At 43.4% G+C, this 25,245-nt stretch overlaps 10 protein-coding genes across 10 annotated transcripts; 5 read left to right on the top strand and 5 right to left on the bottom strand.

Moving 5' to 3' along the window:
- Positions 1 to 114: 114 nt before the first annotated feature.
- I203_101176 (uncharacterized protein) lies at positions 115 to 3,351 on the bottom strand (the record flags this gene model as incomplete). The annotated part of the gene is made up of 1 exon (XM_019146129.1): positions 115 to 3,351. One exon carries the CDS (start codon positions 3,349 to 3,351, stop codon positions 115 to 117), a length of 3,237 nt encoding a protein of 1,078 aa, XP_019004688.1.
- A 468-nt stretch (positions 3,352 to 3,819) lies between these two features.
- I203_101175 (uncharacterized protein) lies at positions 3,820 to 6,363 on the top strand (the record flags this gene model as incomplete). Its single annotated transcript, XM_019146128.1, has 11 exons — positions 3,820 to 3,943; positions 4,007 to 4,029; positions 4,089 to 4,473; positions 4,557 to 5,262; positions 5,331 to 5,365; positions 5,429 to 5,491; positions 5,555 to 5,668; positions 5,786 to 5,933; positions 5,995 to 6,020; positions 6,077 to 6,149; positions 6,210 to 6,363. The coding sequence occupies 11 exons, from the start codon at positions 3,820 to 3,822 to the stop codon at positions 6,361 to 6,363; spliced, it is 1,851 nt and encodes a 616-aa protein (XP_019004687.1).
- Positions 6,364 to 6,679: 316 nt separating this feature from the next.
- I203_101174 (uncharacterized protein) lies at positions 6,680 to 8,139 on the bottom strand (the record flags this gene model as incomplete). The annotated part of the gene is made up of 2 exons (XM_019146127.1): positions 6,680 to 7,695; positions 7,890 to 8,139. 2 exons carry the CDS (start codon positions 8,137 to 8,139, stop codon positions 6,680 to 6,682), a joined length of 1,266 nt encoding a protein of 421 aa, XP_019004686.1.
- A 572-nt stretch (positions 8,140 to 8,711) lies between these two features.
- I203_101173 (uncharacterized protein) lies at positions 8,712 to 10,404 on the bottom strand (the record flags this gene model as incomplete). Its single annotated transcript, XM_019146126.1, has 3 exons — positions 8,712 to 9,800; positions 9,867 to 9,956; positions 10,027 to 10,404. The coding sequence occupies 3 exons, from the start codon at positions 10,402 to 10,404 to the stop codon at positions 8,712 to 8,714; spliced, it is 1,557 nt and encodes a 518-aa protein (XP_019004685.1).
- Positions 10,405 to 11,658: 1,254 nt separating this feature from the next.
- I203_101172 (uncharacterized protein) lies at positions 11,659 to 12,273 on the bottom strand (the record flags this gene model as incomplete). Its single annotated transcript, XM_019146125.1, has 4 exons — positions 11,659 to 11,749; positions 11,837 to 11,964; positions 12,137 to 12,177; positions 12,246 to 12,273. The coding sequence occupies 4 exons, from the start codon at positions 12,271 to 12,273 to the stop codon at positions 11,659 to 11,661; spliced, it is 288 nt and encodes a 95-aa protein (XP_019004684.1).
- Positions 12,274 to 13,017: 744 nt separating this feature from the next.
- Positions 13,018 to 15,094, top strand: I203_101171 (uncharacterized protein; the record flags this gene model as incomplete). The annotated part of the gene is made up of 9 exons (XM_019146124.1): positions 13,018 to 13,168; positions 13,241 to 13,281; positions 13,358 to 13,427; positions 13,518 to 13,666; positions 13,769 to 13,920; positions 13,982 to 14,064; positions 14,117 to 14,287; positions 14,347 to 14,638; positions 14,701 to 15,094. 9 exons carry the CDS (start codon positions 13,018 to 13,020, stop codon positions 15,092 to 15,094), a joined length of 1,503 nt encoding a protein of 500 aa, XP_019004683.1.
- Positions 15,095 to 15,797: 703 nt separating this feature from the next.
- On the top strand, positions 15,798 to 17,520 carry I203_101170 (uncharacterized protein; the record flags this gene model as incomplete). The annotated part of the gene is made up of 3 exons (XM_019146123.1): positions 15,798 to 16,044; positions 16,154 to 16,962; positions 17,122 to 17,520. 3 exons carry the CDS (start codon positions 15,798 to 15,800, stop codon positions 17,518 to 17,520), a joined length of 1,455 nt encoding a protein of 484 aa, XP_019004682.1.
- A 1,099-nt stretch (positions 17,521 to 18,619) lies between these two features.
- I203_101169 (uncharacterized protein) lies at positions 18,620 to 19,931 on the top strand (the record flags this gene model as incomplete). The annotated part of the gene is made up of 7 exons (XM_065516828.1): positions 18,620 to 18,634; positions 18,709 to 18,799; positions 18,958 to 19,014; positions 19,100 to 19,172; positions 19,292 to 19,398; positions 19,458 to 19,552; positions 19,785 to 19,931. The coding sequence occupies 7 exons, from the start codon at positions 18,620 to 18,622 to the stop codon at positions 19,929 to 19,931; spliced, it is 585 nt and encodes a 194-aa protein (XP_065373646.1).
- A 410-nt stretch (positions 19,932 to 20,341) lies between these two features.
- I203_101168 (uncharacterized protein) lies at positions 20,342 to 23,712 on the bottom strand (the record flags this gene model as incomplete). The annotated part of the gene is made up of 6 exons (XM_019146121.1): positions 20,342 to 20,740; positions 20,836 to 22,149; positions 22,202 to 22,422; positions 22,481 to 23,186; positions 23,256 to 23,500; positions 23,592 to 23,712. The coding sequence occupies 6 exons, from the start codon at positions 23,710 to 23,712 to the stop codon at positions 20,342 to 20,344; spliced, it is 3,006 nt and encodes a 1,001-aa protein (XP_019004680.1).
- A 559-nt stretch (positions 23,713 to 24,271) lies between these two features.
- I203_101167 (uncharacterized protein) lies at positions 24,272 to 25,244 on the top strand (the record flags this gene model as incomplete). Its single annotated transcript, XM_019146120.1, has 3 exons — positions 24,272 to 24,774; positions 24,847 to 24,926; positions 25,039 to 25,244. 3 exons carry the CDS (start codon positions 24,272 to 24,274, stop codon positions 25,242 to 25,244), a joined length of 789 nt encoding a protein of 262 aa, XP_019004679.1.
- Position 25,245: the final 1 nt, after the last annotated feature.

Here is a 25,245-nt window from a genome sequence, read left to right as displayed (position 1 = left end):
TATGTATATAGATTCTCAATTATATGTATTTAACATATGCTGATTGATGCATTTTAATCCTTATTTTGCTTATGTATCTATGTGTATGTTTTCATATCTACTTGTTACTTTTTACTAAATGCTCTCACATCCAAAAGTCCTTTTCACCTTCCAACTCGTCACTCTAACACCAATAAGCAGAGCAATCCAACATCCTAAATCAACTATCAAAAGTGTAACACCCGACAACATGAATCTAGGAGCGAATACTTTCCATACCATCAGATGTCTTCTTAACCATGCTGATGTTATCGCACTAGAGAACGTAATGAGGGTATGATAAATTAAAAAACCTAATATCAATTGTAAGACGTGCGTCAAGATCGGTTGTTTAGCTCCTTGTCCTCCTGCGGAAGACGAGGGGATAGGAGATATATTCCATAAAGCCAATAAAGGAATTGCCATTGCCGAAAGGAAAAATGGTCCCCAAGTATTTATGATTACCAACAAAGGTGATATCGGATAAGTGACGGTGTTGAATCCTATGAAAGCGGATTTCCACTGAATCGAAGATAAAACAGCTTGATGTCCCGTTGAATAAAAACCTATAAACCCACTTAATACCAATGGAACTAAATCGGTGAATGATGGTCGAACAATCGTAGATGAATTATCAATCCCATCAAAATTACCCGGTCCTGAAGTACTAGTACTTCCACCGCTGTTGGTGGCGAAAGATTGTTGTAGGATGACAGCGTCTCTTCTTGTATCTACCAATTCCAGATAAACCAATTGACCCACCAACAAGGCAGATAAGACTAATTGACCCATTGGCTGATTGGTCAAGTGAACCAACGTAAATGGAATAATGTAAAATAGGATATAAGTTGATCCGTAGGAATTAGCAAATCCCAATACGCTAACTTGGGATTCACCAGTCGACTGATCAATCTTCTTCTCCACCGTTATGCATAATGGTGATATCAACCATATGTATGGTAATGCACCGAGGTTGATACCGATTGATATACGGGCTAACCAGATTTTCAGGAACCCCGCTGCTGAAATTGCAGATTGAGTTAATCCTATTGAGTCGGAATTGTACTCTAGGTATTCTAATACCCAATAAGTAGAATTGAGGACTAAAATTCCTCTCCATAGGTATCCTAGGTAGAAGGGTGCAGATCCAGCTAGGGATTTGGATCGACTGAGGGTTATACCGATCGCTCGAGGTAATTGTAATGCCAGTGGAATGATGGCTAGGACGACCCAACGAGGTGATACAGGTGTATTACCGGAATAGAAGGTTACTCGACAATACGGTTGTTGTTCTTCCCTACAGACCGTGATCGTACTTGCTAATCTGACGATGATGGCGTATGCGAGAGATAGACCGATGATTTTGATTCGCATATCTGCTGTAGGGGCTGAAAGGGCTTTGAGGAGGTATATGATTGAATTGGTAGTGAGAAGGAAGAGGACCATTCGGTCTTCCCACATTATGAATGAATTCGAAGCGAAGGAAATCGCATGAGCGAAGAGAAGGAAAGGTCCGATATATCGATTGATAGAGAATGTCTGTGGAAGGGAGAATTGGAGGAAAAGAGGAAAGATGATAACGATTTCGGAAACGATAACAGAGGTGACGACGAACGCTTTGATAGCTGTTGAGGGTTGAGCGGTATATATACCTGCTAAAGTTCCAACGATAGATCCGATGACAGCTGCAGCGGTAAAAGACGTTTCGAGAGCGAGTCGAGCGTAAATGTCCCAGTTGGTACTGTTGTTCCTCACTCCTACGTACAACGCAGTAAGTGTCAGTACACTTAATCCTAAGATCAGTGAACCGATCAGGATGAGTGGAAGTGAGAATTGAGCCCATAATGCTCTGAGGTGTCGGAGAGCCAATAAAGAGTAATGTCGGTGATGGTTGATAGAATCCTGTTGAGCCTGATGGTCCGATGGTTTAGTTGATGCCTCAGCAGCAGCAGCTTTGCCCTTTCTTATCCAGTCTGCTACCTTACCGACACCCGCCGAAGCATGATCCGCAATTTCTGGCACAGTGCCTTCGCTTGGATCATTAGTGTCCAAAGTAGCTCTAGCTTTACTCCATGGACCTTGCAACACCGCCTTTAAAGACTCGTCACCATAGGCACTAAGATAACGATCAATTTGCTCCGCATTAGCTCTGGATGCAGCTTCCAGCGTCGATAAGTCGTTGGAGAAACACTCGGGTATGATTGATCCCAGATTGTTATATGGTATCGGTATACCTAGAAGAAGCGATAAGGTCGGTACCAAGTCAATTTGGTTGATGTGTCTGAGGGGCACTTTCGAATTTGGGAAAGTATAATATGGCCATGAGTTGGTTATACTTTCTTCTACTGGTTTTCCCTTCAAAGGTTTAGATTTCGAGTACAGCCACATCGCAGAAGATGTCTCCAGCTCCGAATCACCCCCGTGATTGCCTTTATCGTCCATGCCGTGATCTCCCAACAGCACTAACAGCGTATCATCATCTAACGAATCGACAATTTGACGTAAGACTTTATCCATTTGATCTAATTTGGTTTTCATCGTTTCTACATTAGGTCCGACTCTATGTCCTACATGATCTACACCTAAGAAATGACCTATCAAGACATCCCATCTGCTTTGATTGGCCGGTTGAAGGTACGGGAAGATGTTTTCGATCACCCCTTCATCGACAGTATGTAGATCTTCGACATTGAAAGAATCGTATGGATGAGAAAGGTTGAAAGAGTCTGGAAATAGGTTCACCCAAGTATCATCACCCATAAATCCTATTGTCTTATTAGCATTCAAGAGTTGTGTGATCAAGGAATCTTCTTCTATGGCGGTAGAAGCGAAATTAGAACTGATATCGATAAAAGTAGGTAAAGAACCGGTGGTTATTCCCTTGATACGTTGCATAGTGGCTGTAGGTGGGTCAGAGAAGGCATTGTATATGAGTGAATGATCAGGTTGAGAAGCTGATAATTCAGAAGGTAAAGTGAGTATGCCATGATGATAAGGTGATTTAGGTGATGGATAATGAGGGGAGATGAAATCGGTTCGTAAGGCGTCGATCACCAATATCACAGCTTTGGAGTGCGTTGCAGGTATTGGCGCGGGGGAGGAGGGTGTATATGAAGGTGATACGTGAGGAATGGTAAGTCGGGTGAGGAGGAATCCTTTCGTGAAGATGTATAGACCGATGATGTGAAGAGAAGTTATATAGAGAAGTAGGAGGGTTGCGAGATTCCACCTTGAGAGGTTACGCAGCCATGAGCTGGACCGTATCTGCTTGGGAATCGTCGGGGTCACCGATGCAGGCTTCTCCTCAGCCCGTGAGGAAGCCGGCTCGGACATGTCGCCTTACTATTGAAGCAAGGGGGCATCAGTACGCGAGATACAGGGCAGCAAGTCACGATACATCAGACTTGGACATACCTGGCCAATACGTATCTGAGGTCTGCTCCTCTTTTTGCTGTGCTTTTTTGGTTTTGCTGAGAAATTGCTCAGAGCTGAGTTGTCTACTCCTCTCTTGACTTCTCCCGAAGTTGAGCGGGTTTAGCTTGGTGTGTTTAGCTCGTGTCAAGCTTGAATGTATGAACGAGGATTGTGAGTATTTCTGAAATTTCTGATCAATTCACTAAATCAACGACGTGGACCTTGGTGTGTGCCTGAGTTCCCACTTTGACGTGATCCAAACTGCAAACTGCCCATACATACATATCCGGTCCGACGCTTGATAACCCCTTTCCTATCTTTTGCTTTTTCTTCTTCCATCTCTCTTCTTCTGCTCCCTCCTCATCACAGCTGATATCCTCGTACAACATGTCAGGAAGAGCAGCAGGAGGTCCTGTCGCACAGCCAGCTGACCCAGCTAGGCAACAAGGTAACAACGATAAGATATGGGGTGTAGTCCGCTCAGTAGCAATGTTTGTCGCTGTCCAAGCTGGTGAGTGATCACCTCAGACCTCAATACATAATAATGTAGCTGACACCATTTGCTCTTGTCTAGCCATGAAGTATGGTATGCAATATGTAAGCTACGCCTTTCGCGGTACATGTGATGAAAACATACACTGACGGAGACTTTGTAGATGGGCATGGGCGGTAACAAGTCGCCTTCTCCTCCTGTTCCTTCTCCAGCTGGAATCACTGCCGGAACGGCATCGACTCCCGTCGCTGTACCTCAAGGATCTCAACTAGCTACGCCAGCTTGGGATCTGGGTACACCTCTCTCCATGCTGTTGTACACGTCCACCTCTCCTTCTGGTCGAGATGTCGACCTGGATCATCCACTCGTTCAATGGGATGGTCTCACATACGGAGAATGGAAAGATGAGAGAGAAGCGGATCTCATCCTGGATGTTCCAGAAAGTGTATGGGCACACAATGGAAGCTGGTTTATGGATGTAGTGCTTGTGAAAGGTGGTGGTACACCTGGAGGTAAAGGTCCAGGAAACGTCTCGGCATATAGGAAACGTGCGTATCTATTTACCTATCAATCAGTTCTCCCCTATACCACACAACGTCCTCTGATGCTGATAGTCTTCATCTTCGTACAGAACTCACCCGATTCTTCCCCAAGAGACGAATCAGGAAAGAGAAGAAGCTTATCGGTAATAAGGAAGAAGTCGAGGAAGATCTCGAAGATCCCACTGAACAATCTGGACCAGCACCCATCGTCGCTCATTGGTCCAACAACCTGACTTTGACTATCGTCGCATCAGGTGGCGAAATCAACTTTGGTCAACTCTCACCTGTAGCTCAGCCATTTTATACTATCCAATCTTCTTTGGAAGATCCTACAAAGAAAGTATATCCTCCACCTATTTATCCCAACGATTTCTGGATCATGAAAGAGTCCTTATACACCATCAACGAAACTACCAAGACCTTACCTCTACATGTCACATACCATGCTATCTCAGCTATGAAATTCAACGTTTTCAGCTCTTTGACCGCGTCGTTCGAACAAGCTGCTCAACAGCAGGGAGGAGGCGGAATGGAATTCGACGAGATCAAACGTACTCTCACAGAAACCTCTCCATGGTTGTTAATCACCACTGCCATCGTCACTGTCTTACATACCTTGTTTGAATTCTTGGCGTTCTCAAGTGATGTTAGCCATTGGAGGAAAAAGGATAAAGATTTAGTGGGAGTATCGTTAAATACCATTTTAACAAACTGTTTCGTCCAATTGGTCATCTTACTGTATCTCCATGACAGCTCAGAAGAAACCTCTTTCATGATTCTCTTTGGACAGGGAATGTAAGTTGATCCAGCTAGTTTGTTACGAGCACATCTTAGATAGCTGATATCTCTTCCCAATCATTTAGTGGTCTCCTCATTGAAGCTTGGAAAATTACGAAAGGTAAGCTGATTGTCGCGGAATTGGATCGAAAGCTAGAGCTGACAGTGGTTCTGTTTTGATCAGTCACAAACATCCGAATAAGACCTGCCCCTACGTCAATCTTTGGTTACACAGTACAATTCGAAGGTGCGTTGATATGATGCCGGAACTCCTCTCCACATGGATCATTGCTAATTGCTTCGGCTACAGATAAACGAGAACTTAGTGAAGACGAAAAGAAAACTCAAGAGTATGACGCTCTCGCTTTCCGACTTGTGTCCTACGGCGCTATCCCATTATTGGCAGGTTATACCGTTTATTCTCGTAAGTCAGCTGGAGATTCAAGTAGAACGTCTAGCTGATTCAAATTCGATTTCATAGTACTTTACTTGTATGTCCACCGATCCTACGAATCATACCGTATTAGCGTCAACATTTTAGCTGACAAGACACCTTTACGCAGAACTCATCGAGGATGGTACTCTTTCATCGTGACTACGCTTGCTCAAGCTATTTACATGTTCGGTTTCGTCCAGCTTGTTCCTCAATTGATCATCAACTACAAGTTGAAGAGTGTCGCTCATATGCCGTGAGTATTCTACCTCCATGTTTACGATGTACAGTACTGACCGTGTTAATGCAACCTGTAGAATGAAAGCTATGATGTACAAGACTTGTGAGCTGGACTTGTTTTTCACGCAAAATGAACCCGATCAGCTGACCAGTCCATAGTATCAACCGTCGTCGACGATTTCTTCGCGTTCTGCATCAGAATGCCCTGGTTACATAGACTGGCTTGTTTCCGGTGAGTTATGTTGTGAAAGGAACGGCAGACAGGAGCTCATAATATGTATTTGCATCGCAGAGACGATGTCGTCTTCCTTATCTTAATTTACCAGCGATGGATCTACCGAGTCGACTACTCTCGTGTCAACGAGTATGGTCAGGTCAACGAGGGTATGGTAGAGGATGTTGGTAAGTCCGGTGAGAAGGAGAAGGAGACGAAGAAGAACAAATAGGCGGGGGAAAAATCAGCATGATGTGGTCTTGCGCTGGCAAGGACTCGAATCGTCGTCATAAGAGATCAGTTGCATAGCGGAGTACTTTCGAGACGATTGGAAGGTGTGAATAGACATGAAAGGGGATATCTCATGAAAACCGTTTGCGGTAGTCGTAAGATTTGACCACGCGTCTTGTCTGGTTACACTCAAACAGAGCGAATACTACTTATATGACATATACATGCAATATATATGGCTGAAGACGATGTCTATGTCTGAATAGACAGTCCGTACCACCTGAGTTTTGTCATTAAACGATCATATCGCCATGATACTATTTACCATCTCTACTCTTCTTGAATTCTTCTATCCACCTCTTCTCTACTTCTCCTTTCGGCAAGACCACAAAACTCATCAAACCATCTTTCAAAACTATTCCATCTTTCTCCACTCCATCTTTCTCATTCTGATCTCTTTTAGCTTTCCGTATAATCTCCCTCAACGTCAACTCTTTACCAACTTTCAATAATCTCTTCTGACTGGTTTCCACATATATAACCAGGTTTTCCACGTAATATTCTTTCTTTTCATCCCATTCCGCAGGGGGTATTTCGACTTTTGAAGGGGATTGGGGGAACATGACATTCAGTTGATCTAGGAAAGAAGTGTTTTCCTGGAAAGAAGTTATGAAATCTGATTGGCCATATTGGGGGTATAACAAGAATACAGGGAATATAAGGGGAGTATCAATTGATATACTTTCTTCCCATTGATCCTCCCCATCTTGGTATTCTGACGGATCGAAATGGACAGGTGGGGAATTATCAGGTGGGTTTGAAGTTTTCACATTAATCAACCCTCTTTGATTAATCGCTCTTTCCATTAATCCTTTGATAACATTTTCTTTCCTTACTCTTTTCATTCTATCTTCATCCCTTTTCTGTCCTTTTATTACTTTATCTTCTAATCCATCCCACAACGTTATATCCTCTCCTGTAGTCTTCCCATCTTGAATTTCCTTTTTGGCTCTGGTTATAACATCCAAAGCTTCTTTCCACCTTTCAAGAGCTATCAAACTATTACTAACTCTATACATAGCTTTGATCAACGGTTTATCACTTTCCAAACTTTCCGTCGTATACAAAGCGATTATCGTTCCTACATCCCTCAAAACGGATTTATGATTTTTCAATAAGAGATTACTCTGAGCTCGATTGTTCAATAAAGTGATTTTCAACTTTAGGTCTTTAGGGTTGGAATCCAGTCCTGAGGTATAGGCTTTGACAGCTTCGCTATAGGATCTTTGAAGGTGAAGCTCGTTGCCGTGATTCTTGAAATTGGTAGCTACTTCTATATGGATTGAATAGGGGATGATATCAGTGATTGTCATATAACTCAAAGATGCTAGGCCTTCTCTCAACCCGACCAGACAGACTTGGGTAGCTAATGAATATAAATGATATACACTTTTCCCCAATACCGCTCTCGATTCTCGACCCCATGATCATTCTACCACGTACGATATAGAGATCAAATGTACTCACCATCACCTTCACCCTCAAAGACCAACGTCCTAAGAGCCTCCAAGACATCATTCGTCTCTCCATCCTTCGGTGTCTCTTTCATAAAGATAGGTGTTGATTCCAGGACAGCCTCGAAATCTTTATACCCATATTCCTTCTTCTTCTCTGGTCCTATACCTGGACCTTTGACTGATCCCGATGCTGAGACGGTACTGTAAGAATGGAGGAGGGTATCGAGTAGGTCATCTTGCTGAGATGGGGATTGAGCCATATTGAGGGAGGGGCGTGCGACTTGAGATGATGGCAATCAAAGGTTGATGATATTGATCTCTAGAGCTTTGTTCTGTTCAGTTTCACTCGGTCGGTCTGTTTTCGAGTGATTATATATGTAATTGCAGTTGTGCCTTTGTGGTCTTGCGAAATAGATAACAGTAAAATATGATCAAAATGGAATGGAATTTTAGAGAAACAAACACATTTTGTTTTTTTTTTTTTTTGGGTGTTCTGGTCAACCTCCACCCGCAACGAACGATTCGATGTTCATGTTCATGACCATATTCATGTTCAACACTCGATGAAGAAATTCACATGCAAATATTGTTTGTCAGTGTTCAAGCGGGCGTACAAGCACTGTAGAGTGCAGTGCTCGTGTACGGTATTGGAACGCCATTTCTGACTCAGTACATGATACATGGATGCTACAAGATGAAGGAATTATAATTGATAAAGTTCCGATCAAAAGAGCAAGAGGTATCGAAAAATCCAAGAGTGTAATCATACAGCAATAAGCAAACAGAATGACAAATACAGAAACAAAATGAAATCAACAGTCAAACCAATTCCTCACTTTTCCGGTAAGATGGGATCTGCCAAAACCAAATTACTACTCCTAGCACCACTGGCACCACCTTTACTAGCCTCCTTGTCATTTGAAGGTTCTTCTTCATCCGCGAACAAAACTCTAGCAGCCATACCCAAACTCGGTCTATCATCTTCTTGCGAGTGTACCGTTTTCATAGGTGATGGTGAATGGGCGAGAAACATCATCAACTCTGCTGCATTCTTATCTTCTTCCCTCGTTCTTCCACCTGTACCAGGTGCTGTCGTCGTGCCTGTCGAACTTCCGCTGTCCGGTATTTTATGTCGAGTATGTGAATTGGGTGTTTTCGTATTTATACTTATACTTGTCGTCCTACCTATCCCTCCCTTCGGTGTGGGTAATTTCGATGGCGAAGCGGATGGTATGGTAGGTGAGCTCGATCGATCTCTCTTGAACGCTTCGGGAATAGGTAAAGAATGTGAAGAAAGTAAAAATGGAGCTGCCAGTTTCGAAGAAGATCCGGTCGACGTGTCTCCTAATCCATCATCCGATAATCCACCTGAAGATAACATATGAGTTAAAGCCTTGGCAGCATCAACATCTTGACTTGTAGTGGTAGCTACAACTTTCCTGTTAATGTAGTTCGAATTTGAATGTGAATACGATCTTTTCTTCTTCGGTATCCCAGTCGATTTAGGATTTTCATCAAACTTGTATCGTAATGGTGAAGATGGACTTGTGAATCCATTCTTATGACCGACCGAAGTCGAAGATGAGCCGATCGAACTTGATGCTCTTCTATGTACACTCCCATTGGGATGTTTCTGTCGGTGTGGACTTGGAGGTAGACCCAATCCATTCAATCGACTATTCGTATATGCATCGTGATCGTCCGTCCTCGAACGTTTCTTCGGACTGGATGGTGAAGGTGGATAGCGCCCGTGCGAAGGTGGTGGTAAGGGTTGCCATAAAACATCAATCAATTGCCATGGTCGAGAAGGTGATGGTGGCTCGTAAGGGATCGTCGAAGTCCTACTTGGCGAGCCGACGATAGGTGAGGCAGGTAGTAAAGATGGTTGTCGATTGCGTTGGGTTGTAGGAGGAGGTAATTTCTGGAGAGGACAGCATAGGATGATCAGTACCGACCATGGTCGATATCATACCAAGGGTAAACTCACAGTCTCAATTTCCTTGATGGACATATCTTTCCATCCGTGCGTAGCTTTTATCGAAGCTAATTCTAGACGTTGTTGAAGTGCTTGCATTTTCTATATCAAAATACCGATCAGATTCAGTTTGGCAAATCATGTAGATTACATGTTGTAGAAAAGAACTCACCTTCTCCATCTCCATCTTCTTCAGGAATCTATCTACGTCACCTCCAATACCTTTTCCGTTCCCATTATTATCATAACCGTTTCCTCCCATGATCACCTCATCAGGATTATTCTGACTATTCTCGACCAGCGTCATCGAACCTGATCCCGATCCTGTGCCAGAACCTAATGCAGATCTAGGTGAACTCGCACTCGCACTTGCACTTGCGCTGGCAGATGGAGATGAAGGTGTGATTTCCCTCGATATCATCTGTATATCTTCGCCGTCTCTTGACGAAGCAGTCAATGGGATCGGTTGAAGTGGTTGAGGTGTTTTGGGTGCTGGGGAAGTATGAGACGAAGGTGTGGAAGATGTCGTGAGAGGGATTATGGCTGACATCTTGTCTTACTTGTCCGAAAACGATCTACCTCTCTGATCAGACTATCTATCCAAATTCGATAATGGTGGCAATTCGTGCGAACAATCTTGCGATGATGAATATACCGACAAGCACGATCAAGCTACGAACGACTCCAACGTACAGAACAACGCGTTTCTATTTGTGCTAAGTTGGTCAATACTATAGCGTCGTATGTGTATATGTGTATATGTGTATATGTGTATATGTGTATATGTGTATATGTGTATATGTGCGTATAGATATGTGTGTGAACCTGGAATCTGTCACGAAATATCGTTTTGCCGTTCTTCTGTAAGGACACGCGTTGAGATGATCTTCGCTCTACCTGACTTCGCTCTCTCTTGATGATCGCACTGACGACTTACAGGTGACTGTTATACTGATTGAAAATACTGACTATGACAATATGATGAGATGGAAGGATGATTTAACAAGTAACGCCGAAAACTAGTTAGCTCGCCTCAGTCATACATAACTGTCATCATGCGTAATCGCGCTTTGCCATTATTGCTCTAGTCGCGTCGTTGTAGAGAGAGAGAGAGGTAGCTTAACTCGAGTTAAAAAATTCAACGTAACATTCCTTATTCAGGTAACTTGTTGATCATCCCTACTTACCACAGACGGACATCTGCAATGAATCGCTGAATCCTTAAAAGGGTTTCGGAATTAGGGTAGACCAAAGTATGAAGTACAGAATGTCTCGGGTGGAAGACACTGTTGATACAACATGGAGAAATGCATCCGTACACCACGAGCATCTCTTATACAGAGCAGTGTGCATGATGAATTACAATTGAGCAGGTTGCGAAGAGCACACGGTGATATCAGTCCACTTCGGTCAATGGCAGCAAAGACGACCACCAAGCAGACTCATGATGAATGGTATACATGCAATTGTTTATCGAGTTCGTTCCAATGATCTTTACTTGACTTATTAACCCATATAAATTGAATGAAAGAGAGGAGAGCGTGTCACGCTTTCTGAGATTGTATCTTCTGCAGGTAGAACTGAACCTATTTCGCCTTTTCTGGATGCTGGTATCCCAATCGTTTTTGGCGATTTTGCATCATTGGTTGAAGGGTAGGTTGGTGTACTGTGTGTTGTATATCGTATTCTTGACAATTGAGCACTTCGTCTTGCCAAGTGTTATATTTCAATCTATCTATTCTGTCTTCTGTTGTCTTGTTCTCTTCTTGTGGTATCCTTCATGTAGCCAAAAGAGTAAAACCGATCAATGATGTATCTCGCCCAATGGTTCAGCTTTGATCTCTGTATAATCAATCGTACTATCCTTCTCTTCATCCAATTCAGCTACCAATGCTCTACACATACAGGTAAACATACACAAAACGTCAGCTAGATGCACGTCTACCGTAATTCATGATGATGGGATCAAATGATCAACTCACACGTTATCCCCTTTAATCATATAAAGACCTAATGGGATCATTTCCACACCTTGATCTAATGAATATTCCCTCTCTACGCAATCTGCTAATATCAAGTTGGTCCGGGGATCGTAGCCTTTGAGCTTACCCTGCAAGCTCAGAAGGATCATGTCAGCGATCAGTTCGAGCGTTAAATTTTGGAAGAGGGCGAGATGAAAGTGAAAAACATATGGTTTTGGTTGTTGAAAGTCTTTATTTTACGAGCAGACCATTCATAGAGGAATAGATGATATGAGATTATAGATCAAGAGTCTCACTCACCACTATTATTCGACCATCGTAGAGGATGACTTGGACGAGGTCTACGAGGATGAAGATGACAAGCTGTCAGCTCCTGTGCAATCAATTTGAAGTTGTGAAGGTAGCTCACGATCAACATAACTCTCAATAGATGCCATTCTTCTGTTCCCTACTGACCCAGTCCTCGAAACGGGCTAAGCGTGGGTGAGATCGAAGGAAGGAAGGAGGACGTTTAAGTTGATCCGATGGATTGTGCTTTTGATTTCTAGTCCTTCTGGTCCCTCTTGTAGAGGTTATCGCTTACTTCCTTCTGTATCGGATCGTATCTTATCTTCCAGTCCGAAGTCTCTGTCCACTACCCTGTCTTTGAGTCGTTATGTATGTATAAGGAAAGAGAAGAAGATGGTCAGTATGAAACATCCTGCATGATCCCATTATCCAGGCGCGTCTACATGTCAAGTGGGATAACCCCGCATATTGCCGGATTAGGCGTATGCAGATGTAGATGCATTGAACCCTGAGTGAGAGCGATGGACATAGGTGCGCAGCGAGGAGTGTCTCAACTCAACTCCCAAAACAACCAACACCTAGACTCCCTCACTTTTCACCACATCCAACAATATCCTATCCAATCCAGCTATCAATTATAACCATAATCAATCCCATCACTACCATCCACCCACACTCTTTACCATCACTACCTTCCTCACCTTCATCTATATCATACTCCTCACCAACTACACCAAAAATCACAACAGGAAGCATAACAGGTAGCTCACTCTAATTAAACACGACACATCGCTCAAGCCCCCTCCTCAATCTCTCTTCTCAGTCCCCTTTGAATCCCATCCCATCTCAACCTCTTCGTCCCTCCTTCAGACCCATAGTCAAACCGATACATCATGGCCACGACACACGTTATAGGATCGTCCAATCCCGGTGCCCACCTCACTTCCTCTGGCAGCCATTCATCAAGCTCCAGTAATATCGTAGGTGTACATTACAGAGTAGGCAAGAAGATTGGTGAAGGCTCTTTCGGTGTGATCTTTGAGGGTGAGTCAGAACGCCCCTCTAAATAGACCTATGTCTATCAGTGAGATATAATGTTGACTCTTCATGTGATAGGTACAAACTTGTTAAACTCTCAAACTGTCGCTATAAAATTCGTTAGTCCCTTCACCTTCCTTCCTTTCTACAATTTTGATCATATCATATCTGATATTGGTGGTATTGATACAATAGGAACCGCGTAAATCTGATGCACCTCAATTACGAGATGAGTATAGAAGTTATAAGATATTATCAGGTTGTCGTATGTTGATTCTCCTTCGGATCAAAGCTTTGACCCTCCTCCCGGATCATACTCCTGAATAGAATGCCAACTTTCTTCTGTTCACTATAGTGGGTATTCCCCAAGTGTACTATTTCGGCCAAGAAGGTCTCCACAATATACTTGTAATTGATCTATTGGGTCCATCGCTGGAAGATCTCTTTGATATGTGTGGAAGGAGGTTCTCGGTGAAGACTTGTTGTATGACTGCTAAACAGATGGTAAGTCCCCTTCCCTTTCCACTCGCCCCTTTCCGGGAAGGGTCTGTGCGAAATCATCTACCGAGATGGGCTTATATGCTGACTTGGGTTGTATTCTTACAGTTGTCCAGAGTTCAGACTATCCACGAGAAGAATTTGATTTATAGAGATATCAAACCTGACAATTTCCTGATTGGACGTCCGGGTACGAAAGGGGCGAATACTATACATGTCGTTGATTTCGGTATGGCAAAGCAATATAGGGATCCAAAGACGTGAGTGATCCTCGGGATATGTCTTGGTGAGACTACAATGTCTTACGATTATCCTATGTAGCAAACAACATATCCCATACCGAGAGAGAAAAAGTTTGAGTGGAACGGCTAGATATATGAGTATAAACACTCATTTAGGTCGAGGTGAGTCTCACGTTGACAATGGAAGGTCAATGCTGATATAATATCCTCTTAGAACAATCCCGTCGAGATGATCTGGAAGCTCTGGGCCACGTCTTCTTCTATTTCCTCCGAGGAGGACTTCCATGGCAAGGTCTTAAAGCTGCTACCAACAAGCAGAAGTACGAGAAGATCGGAGAGAAGAAGCAGACTACTCCCATCGCAGAGCTGGTAGAGGGATATCCTAGTCAGTTATCTTATCTGCCTTTACTCGGCGGACATCATAGCTGACGAGTCTAATTCCAGACGAGTTCTCGATCTACCTCAACTACGTAAGGAAGTTGACATTCGACGAGACACCCGATTATGATTTCTTGAGGGGATTGTTCGATTTGGCATTACAAAATATCGGAGATCAAGATGATGGCATGTACGACTGGATGCTGCTCAACGGTGGAAAAGGATGGGAGATGAACGGAAGACAAAGTGCCGCTCAGGCCGAGGTTTCAAGACATAATACACGAACGAGAGACAGGGAGTATAGGGACAGAGTAGACAAGTTGAGAAATGGTTCAGCTGGTGGTCAACCATCACCATTGTAAGTATCTTTTAAACCTCTTTTGACGAGGATAATAAACTTGGTTGACTGATAACATATAGGAAACAAAGGAAATCTGGAGCGGGATCTGGATTACCCAACGCGTCAAATCAAGCTATCATTGGTGTATCTGCTCCATCACCTTTACCTCAATCCAGAAGACAATCACAACAAGGTAATGGAAATGGTAACACCGGTGGCGGTGGATCAGCTCATCCATTCGCTTCTGCCAACGCTTTACATCCCGATCGAAATGAATCTTACGATCCTTCCAACGTCGCTATACCCTCTCAAGCGGGACTGCAAGCTATCTCACCTATGCATGTCAATTCCCGACCTGGCAATACAGCTGCCAACAGTCAACAGGTGGGAGGTGAGGGTGATTACGGCAATGGAAGGGCGGATAAGGGTGGTAATGGGTTTATCAAGCTGTTGACTTGTGGTTGTTTCCGTTAGAGATGAAAGAGGTAAGTTAAAGCTGTTGGCGTATAGTATACATTCACGCTGACGTATCTTGGATAGATCAGTAAAATTATTGTGCATCATTCAGAAACTACTTCCACTGGGAAAGAGTAAATCGTATTCCAGCCTATTCCCGTCGTCTCATGACTAAATCGCCAAAAGATCAAAAGATATTGCATTCGACTTTTCGTCTCTTCTTACTCTTACTACTACCACTACTACTTTGTAATACCTTTCTGCCATTGTTTATGCTTGTTCGTTCTATTCTACCCGATATACCAACATCTCATTCCTTGATAACAAAGATTCTGCTTGATTGGCATTTTTAGATTTGCTTCCAACATTCAACCACTTGAAGTTAGATATATATATCCCGTTTTAATTATATTCACATGATGATGATGATGTAGTTTTGCTTGTTTCTCTTCTTTTGTTTTTGTCATTTGGTTTCTTTAGTAAGAGGTTTTGATTTTAATGACTTGCATACGTATGAGTATGAGATGATATATATACCCGCTGAGTGCTGTATCATGCTGCGTTTCAGGTTTCATAGTACGACGCGTCATAGAGTAAGTAGTTCATAGCACGATATGAATGGTAAGTTGGTACCTTAGCTGGTCATCCTTCGATTTCGACATTTTCGAATTTATTTCGTTTGTTCTTGTTCTTCTTTACATTGAAAATATTTGCCACCATAATGACTATCCCACTCTTTTCCCCTTCAACGCCTTTTGGCCCCTTTCAACCCCTCCACGAATACGCCATCGCCAACGCAGAGAGTATATCTTGGGATAACTGGTACAACCTCTTCGTCATTCCTCTTGTACCGCTATATATTCAGGCTTTGCTTCTGCGGTACGAGCGGACGAGGTATTATAGGATTGCCGTGGGGGTCGTGGGTATAACGTTGTTGGGGAGAGCAGTAGTTGGATATAGGTTTACTCGTAAGTTCATGTCTGCATCAATACACATCAAATCAACCGATCATCTTCTGTCCTTCTGCAATGAAGTCCAAAATATAAACATGCTGACTATATTTAAATCGATCTGCAGAACCATGGTTCAACGCACTCAACAACGGCATAGGTATCGGAGTGATGCATCTCATAGCTCGATATTTAGAATTTGGCTTTATAGAAGGACCTTTGGTAGATAGGTATTTCGAAGCTAAAGGTAGACATCCCTTGATTGGCGCAATGGACGTAGCTATCAACGCGAGGTGGATAGGTTTAGGTGCAATTGATTTGGATCATAAAGGAAAAGTCGATCCCGGACATACCCATCTAAATAATGGTAATGACGATGGACATATATCACCTTCGAAAGATGATACGGATGTGATAGATGGTGGATTGGAATTTTCAAATACCCATCAGAACATACCGAATATGGAAGAAAGAACAAAAGAAAGTTGGCTACTTTGGCCTACCGTTAAACGTACACGATTACAGGCTGTCGTCCGACATGTCTATCTGGCAATAAGGAACTACGTGATATTCGATACTGCTTTATATCTTATAAGGTACTTTGGACGAACCACCATCGGAGCGGATCATCCAGTCCCCAACGCTCTATATAAATTCTCTCATGAGAATCGATTTATCATCCTACCATGTCTGAAAGGATTTGTCAAACAAGAACACTTGATCGCCCCGCGGTACATTGTCGAAATCGTCACTTCCATTAGCGTCGCTTCGGGCGTATGGCTAGGTATATCCTCGGGATATCATCTGATAGGGGCGATACTTGTTGGAACGGGATTGTGGGAGACGGAATCTTGGGAACTAGATTTGTTTGATTCCCCTTTGTTGGCTGATAGTCTTTTGGACCTTTGGGGTAGGAGATGGCATCAGTTCTTCAGGGTGAGTCCATCTTTCATCTAATCTATCACAGTCTCCGTCTCCATCTATATCTCAGCGCTATGTCTTTCTTAAAGTTTTCTCGTATACTTCTCAACTCTTCTTCGTCAAGCCTATGACAAGTTTCATGAATTATCACTGACCCCTCCTTCCCCCACACAGCACCACTTCATCCTCTACTCCACCCTCATTCTCCGTCTCTTCCATCTACCCATCAACTCCGGTTCCACACTTTTCCTTTCATTCATCCTTTCCGGCCTGATGCATTCGATAGGTCAATTCACTATGAACCCTCATCCACCCCTATTACCCATTTTCCTCCTATTCCCCTTGAGTGGGATGGGATGTTCACTGGAAGTAATGTTCAAGAGAATGACAGGTAAGAAAGTTGGTGGGGTATACGGGAGGTTATGGGCGTGGATAGCCATGTTGGCTTTTGGTAGATTGGGGACGAAAGCTTGGTTGGAATCTGGGGTTGGGGGCAGTTACTTAACTCCTCCGGGCGCTGGGGAATGGTTGGTCAAGGACTTGGTAGAACCGTATCTTATTGGGAAGGTGTAGGATCTGATCATATGGAGTTAAAGAGTATAGCTGAAGGGTGGATCTCAGGATCTCAGGAGCCCATGTACATACATAATTCTATAATAATCCTGCTTATAGCATAGCATACTCGTGTAGATTCATCATACTTCATAGCTCAATCGGATCGGAACAGATTATACTGTGACAATCATATAATCCGGGATGTACATTATAATGTATATGACTGTCATCGCTTCAATCTGTGGCTGTAGCTCATTACCAAGTCTTGAATCTCATCTTCATCTTGTCGTCAAGGGAAGATTGCTCGATATGTTGGATCAACATCTCATTATTTTGAGAACACCGAAATTCCTTTGATTTCGGATACCGATCGGACCGGAGATTCACTCCCACCCTTCGCACAGATCATCTTCGACTCGGATTGATATCTGACAGTGGTGGACAAACAGACTGTAAGGATACAGAAATATCGAGCAGAGTACTAGGCAAGTACGAGTACCCTTCTTTCATCCTAGTCTATCCGATATGTGGTATCCAGTCATGAGGGAGGATCGGTCTTAGTACAAGAGCTGCTCTGTATGATACAAGCCTGCCCTTTCAATATGTGATCACATCGCATTGGCCTCCTTCCGGTATTGACGTCGACGCTATGTCCTCTTCTTTGGGTCTGTTAGACTGGCAATTAGGATATAATGATGCAATATTATAGGGGTCAGAGTGTAAACTCTATTCAATCTGGTCACTTGACTACCATCATATCATAAAATAAGATCATCAAAACTGGAATAGACGCTGACACATTGAAATGGAATAATTTCAAGATCATACACAACAGAAATTAATCAACAATATTTTAGATTGATTCGTATACACAGACCAAGTGAGCTAGAAGTCAAGCTAAAAGAATGGATCAACGCATCTAGCTACATTAGATATCTACTCGATTTCTACAAAACAAAATTATCGATAATTGGATCTGACCCTCTGATCAAGATTTAGATAGACATCATATCACACTCGTAGAACGAAACAATTCGAATCCCTAAAGGAATCGAATAACATCGGTACCAACGATCATTGAAGAAGACCAGATATCATTCGAAACACTAATTTCAAGATGAGAGTATTCCAAGTGAGTCAACAACCACTTATCCTCCCATATCAACTATACAGTCATTCGCTGATAGCTCGGTCCATACTTGACAGTGCGCAGTGATGGGTTCAGGAGGAGTAGGTAAATCGGCTATTACAGTTAGGTTCATCAATGGATCTTATCTAGCATGGTATGATCCCACGAGTGAGTTGAACAAATATGACAGAAAGACGGGATAAACTTAATGAAAGATGGTTTGAATTGACTGATATTATATCGAAATAGTCGAAGATTCCTGTTCGTACAGTTCAGCTTTCTCCTTCGATCTACGATGAACAGCTGATAGAAGAGACTGATTATAGATCGTAAACAGTTTAGTGTGGATAATCAACCTTGTTTACTTGAGATATTAGATACAGGTCAGTAGGTACTACACTCCTCTCCTTTTCATTGCTGTGTGTAGACTTAGATTGACTCTCGATGATACCAATTCTATATATACAGCCGGTATAGATCAGTATCTAACATTGAATGATATGTTTATACGCGAATCGGAAGGTTTCGTCTTAGTATTTTCGTGAGTATGGTCGTGCAAATTTAATCTTATTCGATCCCATCCCATGCCCAAGTAGACTCTGAGGGATGTATGTAGGACGGACGAAGCTGATATCAATACCATTCTTCTGCTACTCAAAGCCTCTGTCAGAGAGACACTTTCGAAGAGATAATACGTACCTACGAAGCTATAAGGCGTATCAAATTACCAGAGGGGAATCAGATCGTACCGTTGGTGATAGTAGGGAGTGAGTCGACCCCTCTGAATTCCGTTTTTTTTTTTTACTGATCTTTTTACACACCATAGATAAATCAGATTTGATAGATGAGAGAGAATTCGATACGACCGAAGGTGAGAAATTGGCTATGAAATGGAAATGTAGTTATTACGAGACTTCAGCGGTGAGTAAACCTTGAAGACTGAGGACTGCGTCGTAGTACCTCACCTAGAAGAAGGATATACATAAACAAAAGTAAAAAGGGAGAAAACAAGAAACACGGCAGAAAAGAACGTAAAAAAGTTCTATACCATGAGGCAGGCAAAAAGAGAGAGAGAAGGGGTTCACATCATTTAACATTTTTTTTTCGAAAAATTAATATAAGTTACTGATATTCTGGTATGGTATGTATTTAGCGAACATCAACCAACATCTCACCGGTATTCGAAGATATAGTCCGTCAATTACGTCGCAATGACCTGATACGTAGACAGGAGAGGGAGAGGGATCCTAATCATAGTAAAAGGAAGAGAATGAAAAGTAAAAAATGCATCATCTTGTAAGCGGGGTGAAAACGATGTTGGAGATGAGATACGGGTTGGGAATTCTACACATATGTATATGAATATGAAAGATATGTAGACAAATGGTGTTATGATAACACTGTCGTTAAGGATATACAGTACGTGTGGATATGTACGAAGATAGATAGACGAGATTGGAATTAAGACGATACAAGAACATGATGAGGCCCCGAGCGATGCCCTATAGATCCTATGCGTCTGATATCAATGACTGAATACCAATACCAATGCATGTTTTGAAAGATAGGTGGTATATATATGAAAAGATACGACGAAAAACATGCAACTTTACCAACCGTCTAATGTGATCTAACTTTCTCTCTCTTCGTCCACTTGGAACTATCAATCTATTGTTCCTACTTCCTTTTTTGTGTCTATCACACCTACGCTTAATCCTTCTTCACCTTTCTACTTCCATCCTTATTCATCACCATACTAATCCACTTCAACACCTCATCGATCACAATGACAGGAGCTGAGATCACCAACACCGCGATCCATTCTTCTTTGTTCAGCGCAGTGATCCTGAACATAGTTCGGAAGAATGGTACATAGAGGATCATAAAGTGCAATGCCATTGAGAGAGCAATCGAAGCGACGAGATAAGGGTTGGTCCATAATGGCAATACGAACAGTGATTCGTTCTCTGATAAGGAGTTACAAGCGTTGAACATTTCGATTACAACCAAGATCGAAAGTGAGACTGTCGTAGCTCGCATTGAAGGGAGACCGGTGAACATTGAACAGTCGAGGTGAGGGAAGGCAGAAGAACATTGGTGGAAGTGGGTCTACAAGATGGTTCAAGTGATTAGCTCATGAACAATCATATGAAAAAGCAGTAACGGTGTGATGACCTATATATCCGATGAAGTGGACAACTTACCAACTCGTGGAAACTGATCTGTGGACCAGCAGAGTAAAACATGAACCACCACGCATATCCAAATACCGTTGCCGCACCGACGTACGTCCCAATGACCATATATCTAAAGAACAGCCATCCTCCTACTAAAGGTTCCTTCGATGATCTAGGTGGAGTTCGCATAATCTGATGATCTGGAGGATTGAATCCCAATGCAGTAGCAGGTAAACCATCCGTGATCAAGTTAACCCAAAGAAGTTGAACGGGGATCAACGCTTCTGGCATTCCAAGTAGGACAGTCAAGAAGATCGAAACTACTTCACCGATATTTGACGAAATCAAATATCGGATGAATTGTTTGGTATTGTTATAAATCGCTCGACCTTCTTCAACGGCTTTTTCGATAGTTGCGAAATTATCGGTGGCCAATACCATATCAGCAGCGAGTTTCGCTACGTCTGTTCCTGAACCCATGGCAATTCCGATATCTGCTTTCTTCAATGCGGGTGCATCATTTACTCCATCTCCTGTCATGGCTACTACCAGACCTAAACCTTGGAGCAAATCGACCAATTGGGATTTATGTGTAGGTTCAGTTCTTGAAAACAAAGAAGCCCGTTGTACAGCTAAGATCTTCTCTTCTTGTGATAACGCATCAAGCTCTTTTCCGGTGTACGATTTACCAGTCAAATCTTCATCTTTACCGAAGACGCCAATCTCTCTGCAAATTGTCTCAGCCGTGTTCTTGTTATCTCCAGTGATGACGATAGTTCTGATTCCGGCAGTTCGACATTTCGCAATGGCATCTCTGACTTCGGGTCGAGGGGGGTCGAGCATTCCTACCAATCCGACAAAAGTCATATCCCTTTCAAATTTCACATAATCCTCAGCAGAGTTGGTCTTGTAGTGAGAAACATCGTTATCAGATTCGTCGACATAGGCGAGAGCGAGAGTTCGAAGACCCTTGTGACCGTATTCAAGTTGTTTCTCAGCGAGTTTGGTTCGAAGCTCAGAGGTGAGTTCGGACACACCGGCAGGGAGGATGACCTTGCTACATCGCTCGATGACAGATTCAGGTGCACCTTTGACGAGGAGGGAGGTACCGGAGGTAGATTGAGCGAGGACAGACATGGATTTTCGATCACGAGTAAATTCGAAAGTCAATACTCGCTTGACTCGGGTTTCGTAGTGATCGTTGACAGCAGTAGCTCTAGCTTGAGGACCAAGGTTGGCAAGACCAGTGTTGAACGAATCGGAATCAGAAGCGAGCTTTTCAACAAGGACTTTGAGAGCAGCCTCGGTAGGTTCACCAACGTTTGTGTATGTATCAGATTCCTGAAATGACTATGTCAGCTAGAATTTTTTGCTTAATGCTGAATCCACTCACAGCATGGTAAGCGATCTTGGCATCATTGCAGATAGCACTAATTTCGACAATTTTATTGACAGGAGCGGTTCTCACAGCAGTTTTCTCGGCATGTTGACCATCGAGCGTAGTAATAGAACCAGTAGGAGCAAAAGTCGTACCGCCAACTTGGTATTCGGCAAAACCTGCACCATCACAAGTGAGGAATCGAGCGACACTCATTTGATTGGTGGTGAGAGTTCCTGAACAGGATCATCAGCTAAACAGGCACCGAAGATACGATGGGGGGAACTGACTCACCAGTCTTATCTGAACAGATAACATTTGTACAACCCAAAGTCTCTACACTAGGCAAATTCCTAACGATAGCACCTCTTTTAGCCATCTTCTTAGTTCCTAAAGCGAGACAAGCGGTAATGACAGCGGCGAGACCTTCGGGGATAGCAGCGACTGCAAGGGCGACAGCAATTTTGAGATAGTAGATAGCACCACTGAGCCAACCATGATGACTTGGATCATTGAAATGACGGATATTAACTAGCCAGACGAGAATACATATCACCGAGATGACCTTGGCGAGTTGATCTCCGAAATCATCCAACTTTCGTTTTAATGGAGTCTTCTCTTCCTCTTCGTCATCCTTGGAGATACTCGAATGGATAGCACCAATAGCTGTTCTTGTACCAGTTAAAGCGACTACAGCTTTCGCCGCACCGTTCACGACGGTCGTCCCGGAGAAAAGCATATTGACCATATCTTGCTTGACGGCAGCTTGATCTTTGACGACTCCCTCGGATTTACCAACAGACATTGATTCTCCCGTTAACATAGCTTGGTCGACTCGAAATGATGATGATGAGAATGACAGAATTCGACAATCGGCGGGTATACGATCACCGACATGGACAGAAATGATATCTCCTGGTACGAGTTCGGAAGCGGGTACTTTGGCTAATCGTCCGGAACGTATCACCGAAGCTTCATCTGGAGAATATTCCCTAAGTGCCTGTCGGGGTGACAACAGATATCAGCTCACGATTGGTGGGTTAGCTGAGTAAGCGATTTCTCCACTCACATCAATAGCCTTTTCAGCGTTGGTTTCCTGCACTACACCGACTGTTGCGTTGGCGATCAATATCAACAAGATGACAGAGGGTTCCACAAAAGCTGTCAGCCATGATCCTCCAGGTTCCGATACATCTTCGAAGAGTGCTAAAACGAATGATACGACTGCTGAACCGAGGAGGATAAGGACCAGTTGATCTTTGAATTGAGCGATGATGAGCTTGAAGAGGGATGTTGGGGGTGATTCCGGTAGGGCTATAAGCGTAGTGAGTCAGTCATGATCATGCTGTATCGATACCTTTTGTCTACCGCCCCACGACTAGCCCTTGAGAGCCGAACCACTCACAGTTCTCTCCATAAGCCTCCCTATTCCTCTTCACTTGCTCCTCCGTTAACCCAGTCTCAGCTTTGGTCCCGAAGTACGCAAGAGCATCCTCCGGTGTGAACGTCCAAGCATTCGCCAACATGTCGATGGCGTGATGAGCGGATCAACGAGAACAAAGGAGGGGTGAATGAGATGATTGATAATCGCCAAGCCCAGCTAGCGTATTTGTTTTTATCGCTATACGAGTCGATAGCCAATTGGTGGAATCGTCTCTACGAAGCCTTCAATGGACTGCTGAGTTCGAGAATACAAGTCTAATGACTGGCCTGAGCTGTTATGAGCTTTGTTTTCATAGAGATAGTGAGAAAGAAAAGTCTGGAAAAGGTGTGTGTAACAGTAATCTTTTTTTCAGACCAGATGCCACGTCGAAGAATTCATTGACACGTACGTTGAAAACGCTGAAGAACGTTCCTGACATCCATCGGACATCACCGCTATATACACATGCAATCGTGGGAGAGTACCAGGTGAATCGACCGAATCGACCTCCACTTTGCAAGTGCAAGTGCCTTCGTGCGAAGAGTTTGGGAGGAATGTCACCCTTATATGACCCACTGTCTCAACCTTTCCTGCCTTCTCTCACTCCGCATCTCCCTCTAAGCATATCTTGCATTCTTGGTCAATTGGCGATACTATCCGACATGGCTTCTACAACAGCAAAATACATTCCGCCGTGGCAACGAGCCGGATACACGCCATCAACATCTTCCAATGACTTGCCTCCCCCTAGACCAAGATGGAATAATAGACCTACTCCCAAAGACCTATACTCTCAGACTGATCTTCTCGCCATCTTCAATCATCCTCAAGATTCCACCTTGACCTTCTTCTCCTACCCTTTGCCTCCTCAACCGCCTCGACCAGAGTACGACCCTGACCACACACCCGAAAGTCTACCTCTCCCGCCTAGTCCACCTCCACTTGCCCCTCCTCACCCTTTGGGATATCTCGTCAGCTACGTGGTACTCTTTGGTAACGCACATCCAGCATGGAACGAGGAGCATGAGATCTGGACTCATACCAATGCCGATAAGCTTATCGAAGATTATGAGGGCCAGAAGAAGAATTTCGACAGACCCATACCGGTGTTTAGGTCTTGGAGAGGACATGATCACAGAGCGGAATTTGAATTCATCGGATGGTGGTGAGTCAGTCAACAGATTAAGAGCTTGTGGAAGCCATACCCTCATAGCTGACTTCTTCCAATGATGCGTAGGAAGATGGACTCGCTCGAGATCGTCCAGCCGCAATCGGACGAATTGAAGAGAATGATGAAGGAAAAAGAGAAGAGTAAGGGTGAGTGTATACTGATCTGATCGTGTCAAACCATTACTACTATTCTCTTACTATGGAAGAGATCGTCTTGTTCAAGTTATCTCATACTGATTCTCTAAATTTCATCAATCAGGATACGGTCGTAATGGACGAACAGCATCTGCATGGGCCGAATCCCTCTCCAGTCAATGGATCAAGCTCAAATTCATCAAAATCACCGAAACTTTGAAAGAACCAAAGGACCTGGGCGAGAAGGAGGGAGAGAAGTATCTTCTGAGAATTGGCAATCTCGATGAAGAATTGAAGGTTCTGGACCGATCCAAAGAGGGTGGTGAATGAT

Source organism: Kwoniella mangroviensis, assembly GCF_000507465.2.
Source record: "Kwoniella mangroviensis CBS 8507 chromosome 1 map unlocalized Ctg01, whole genome shotgun sequence".
Taxonomy (NCBI): Eukaryota; Fungi; Basidiomycota; class Tremellomycetes; order Tremellales; family Cryptococcaceae; genus Kwoniella; species Kwoniella mangrovensis.
The sequence above is the reverse complement of the archived record's forward strand: the minus strand, read 5'-3'. Positions and strand labels throughout refer to the sequence as shown.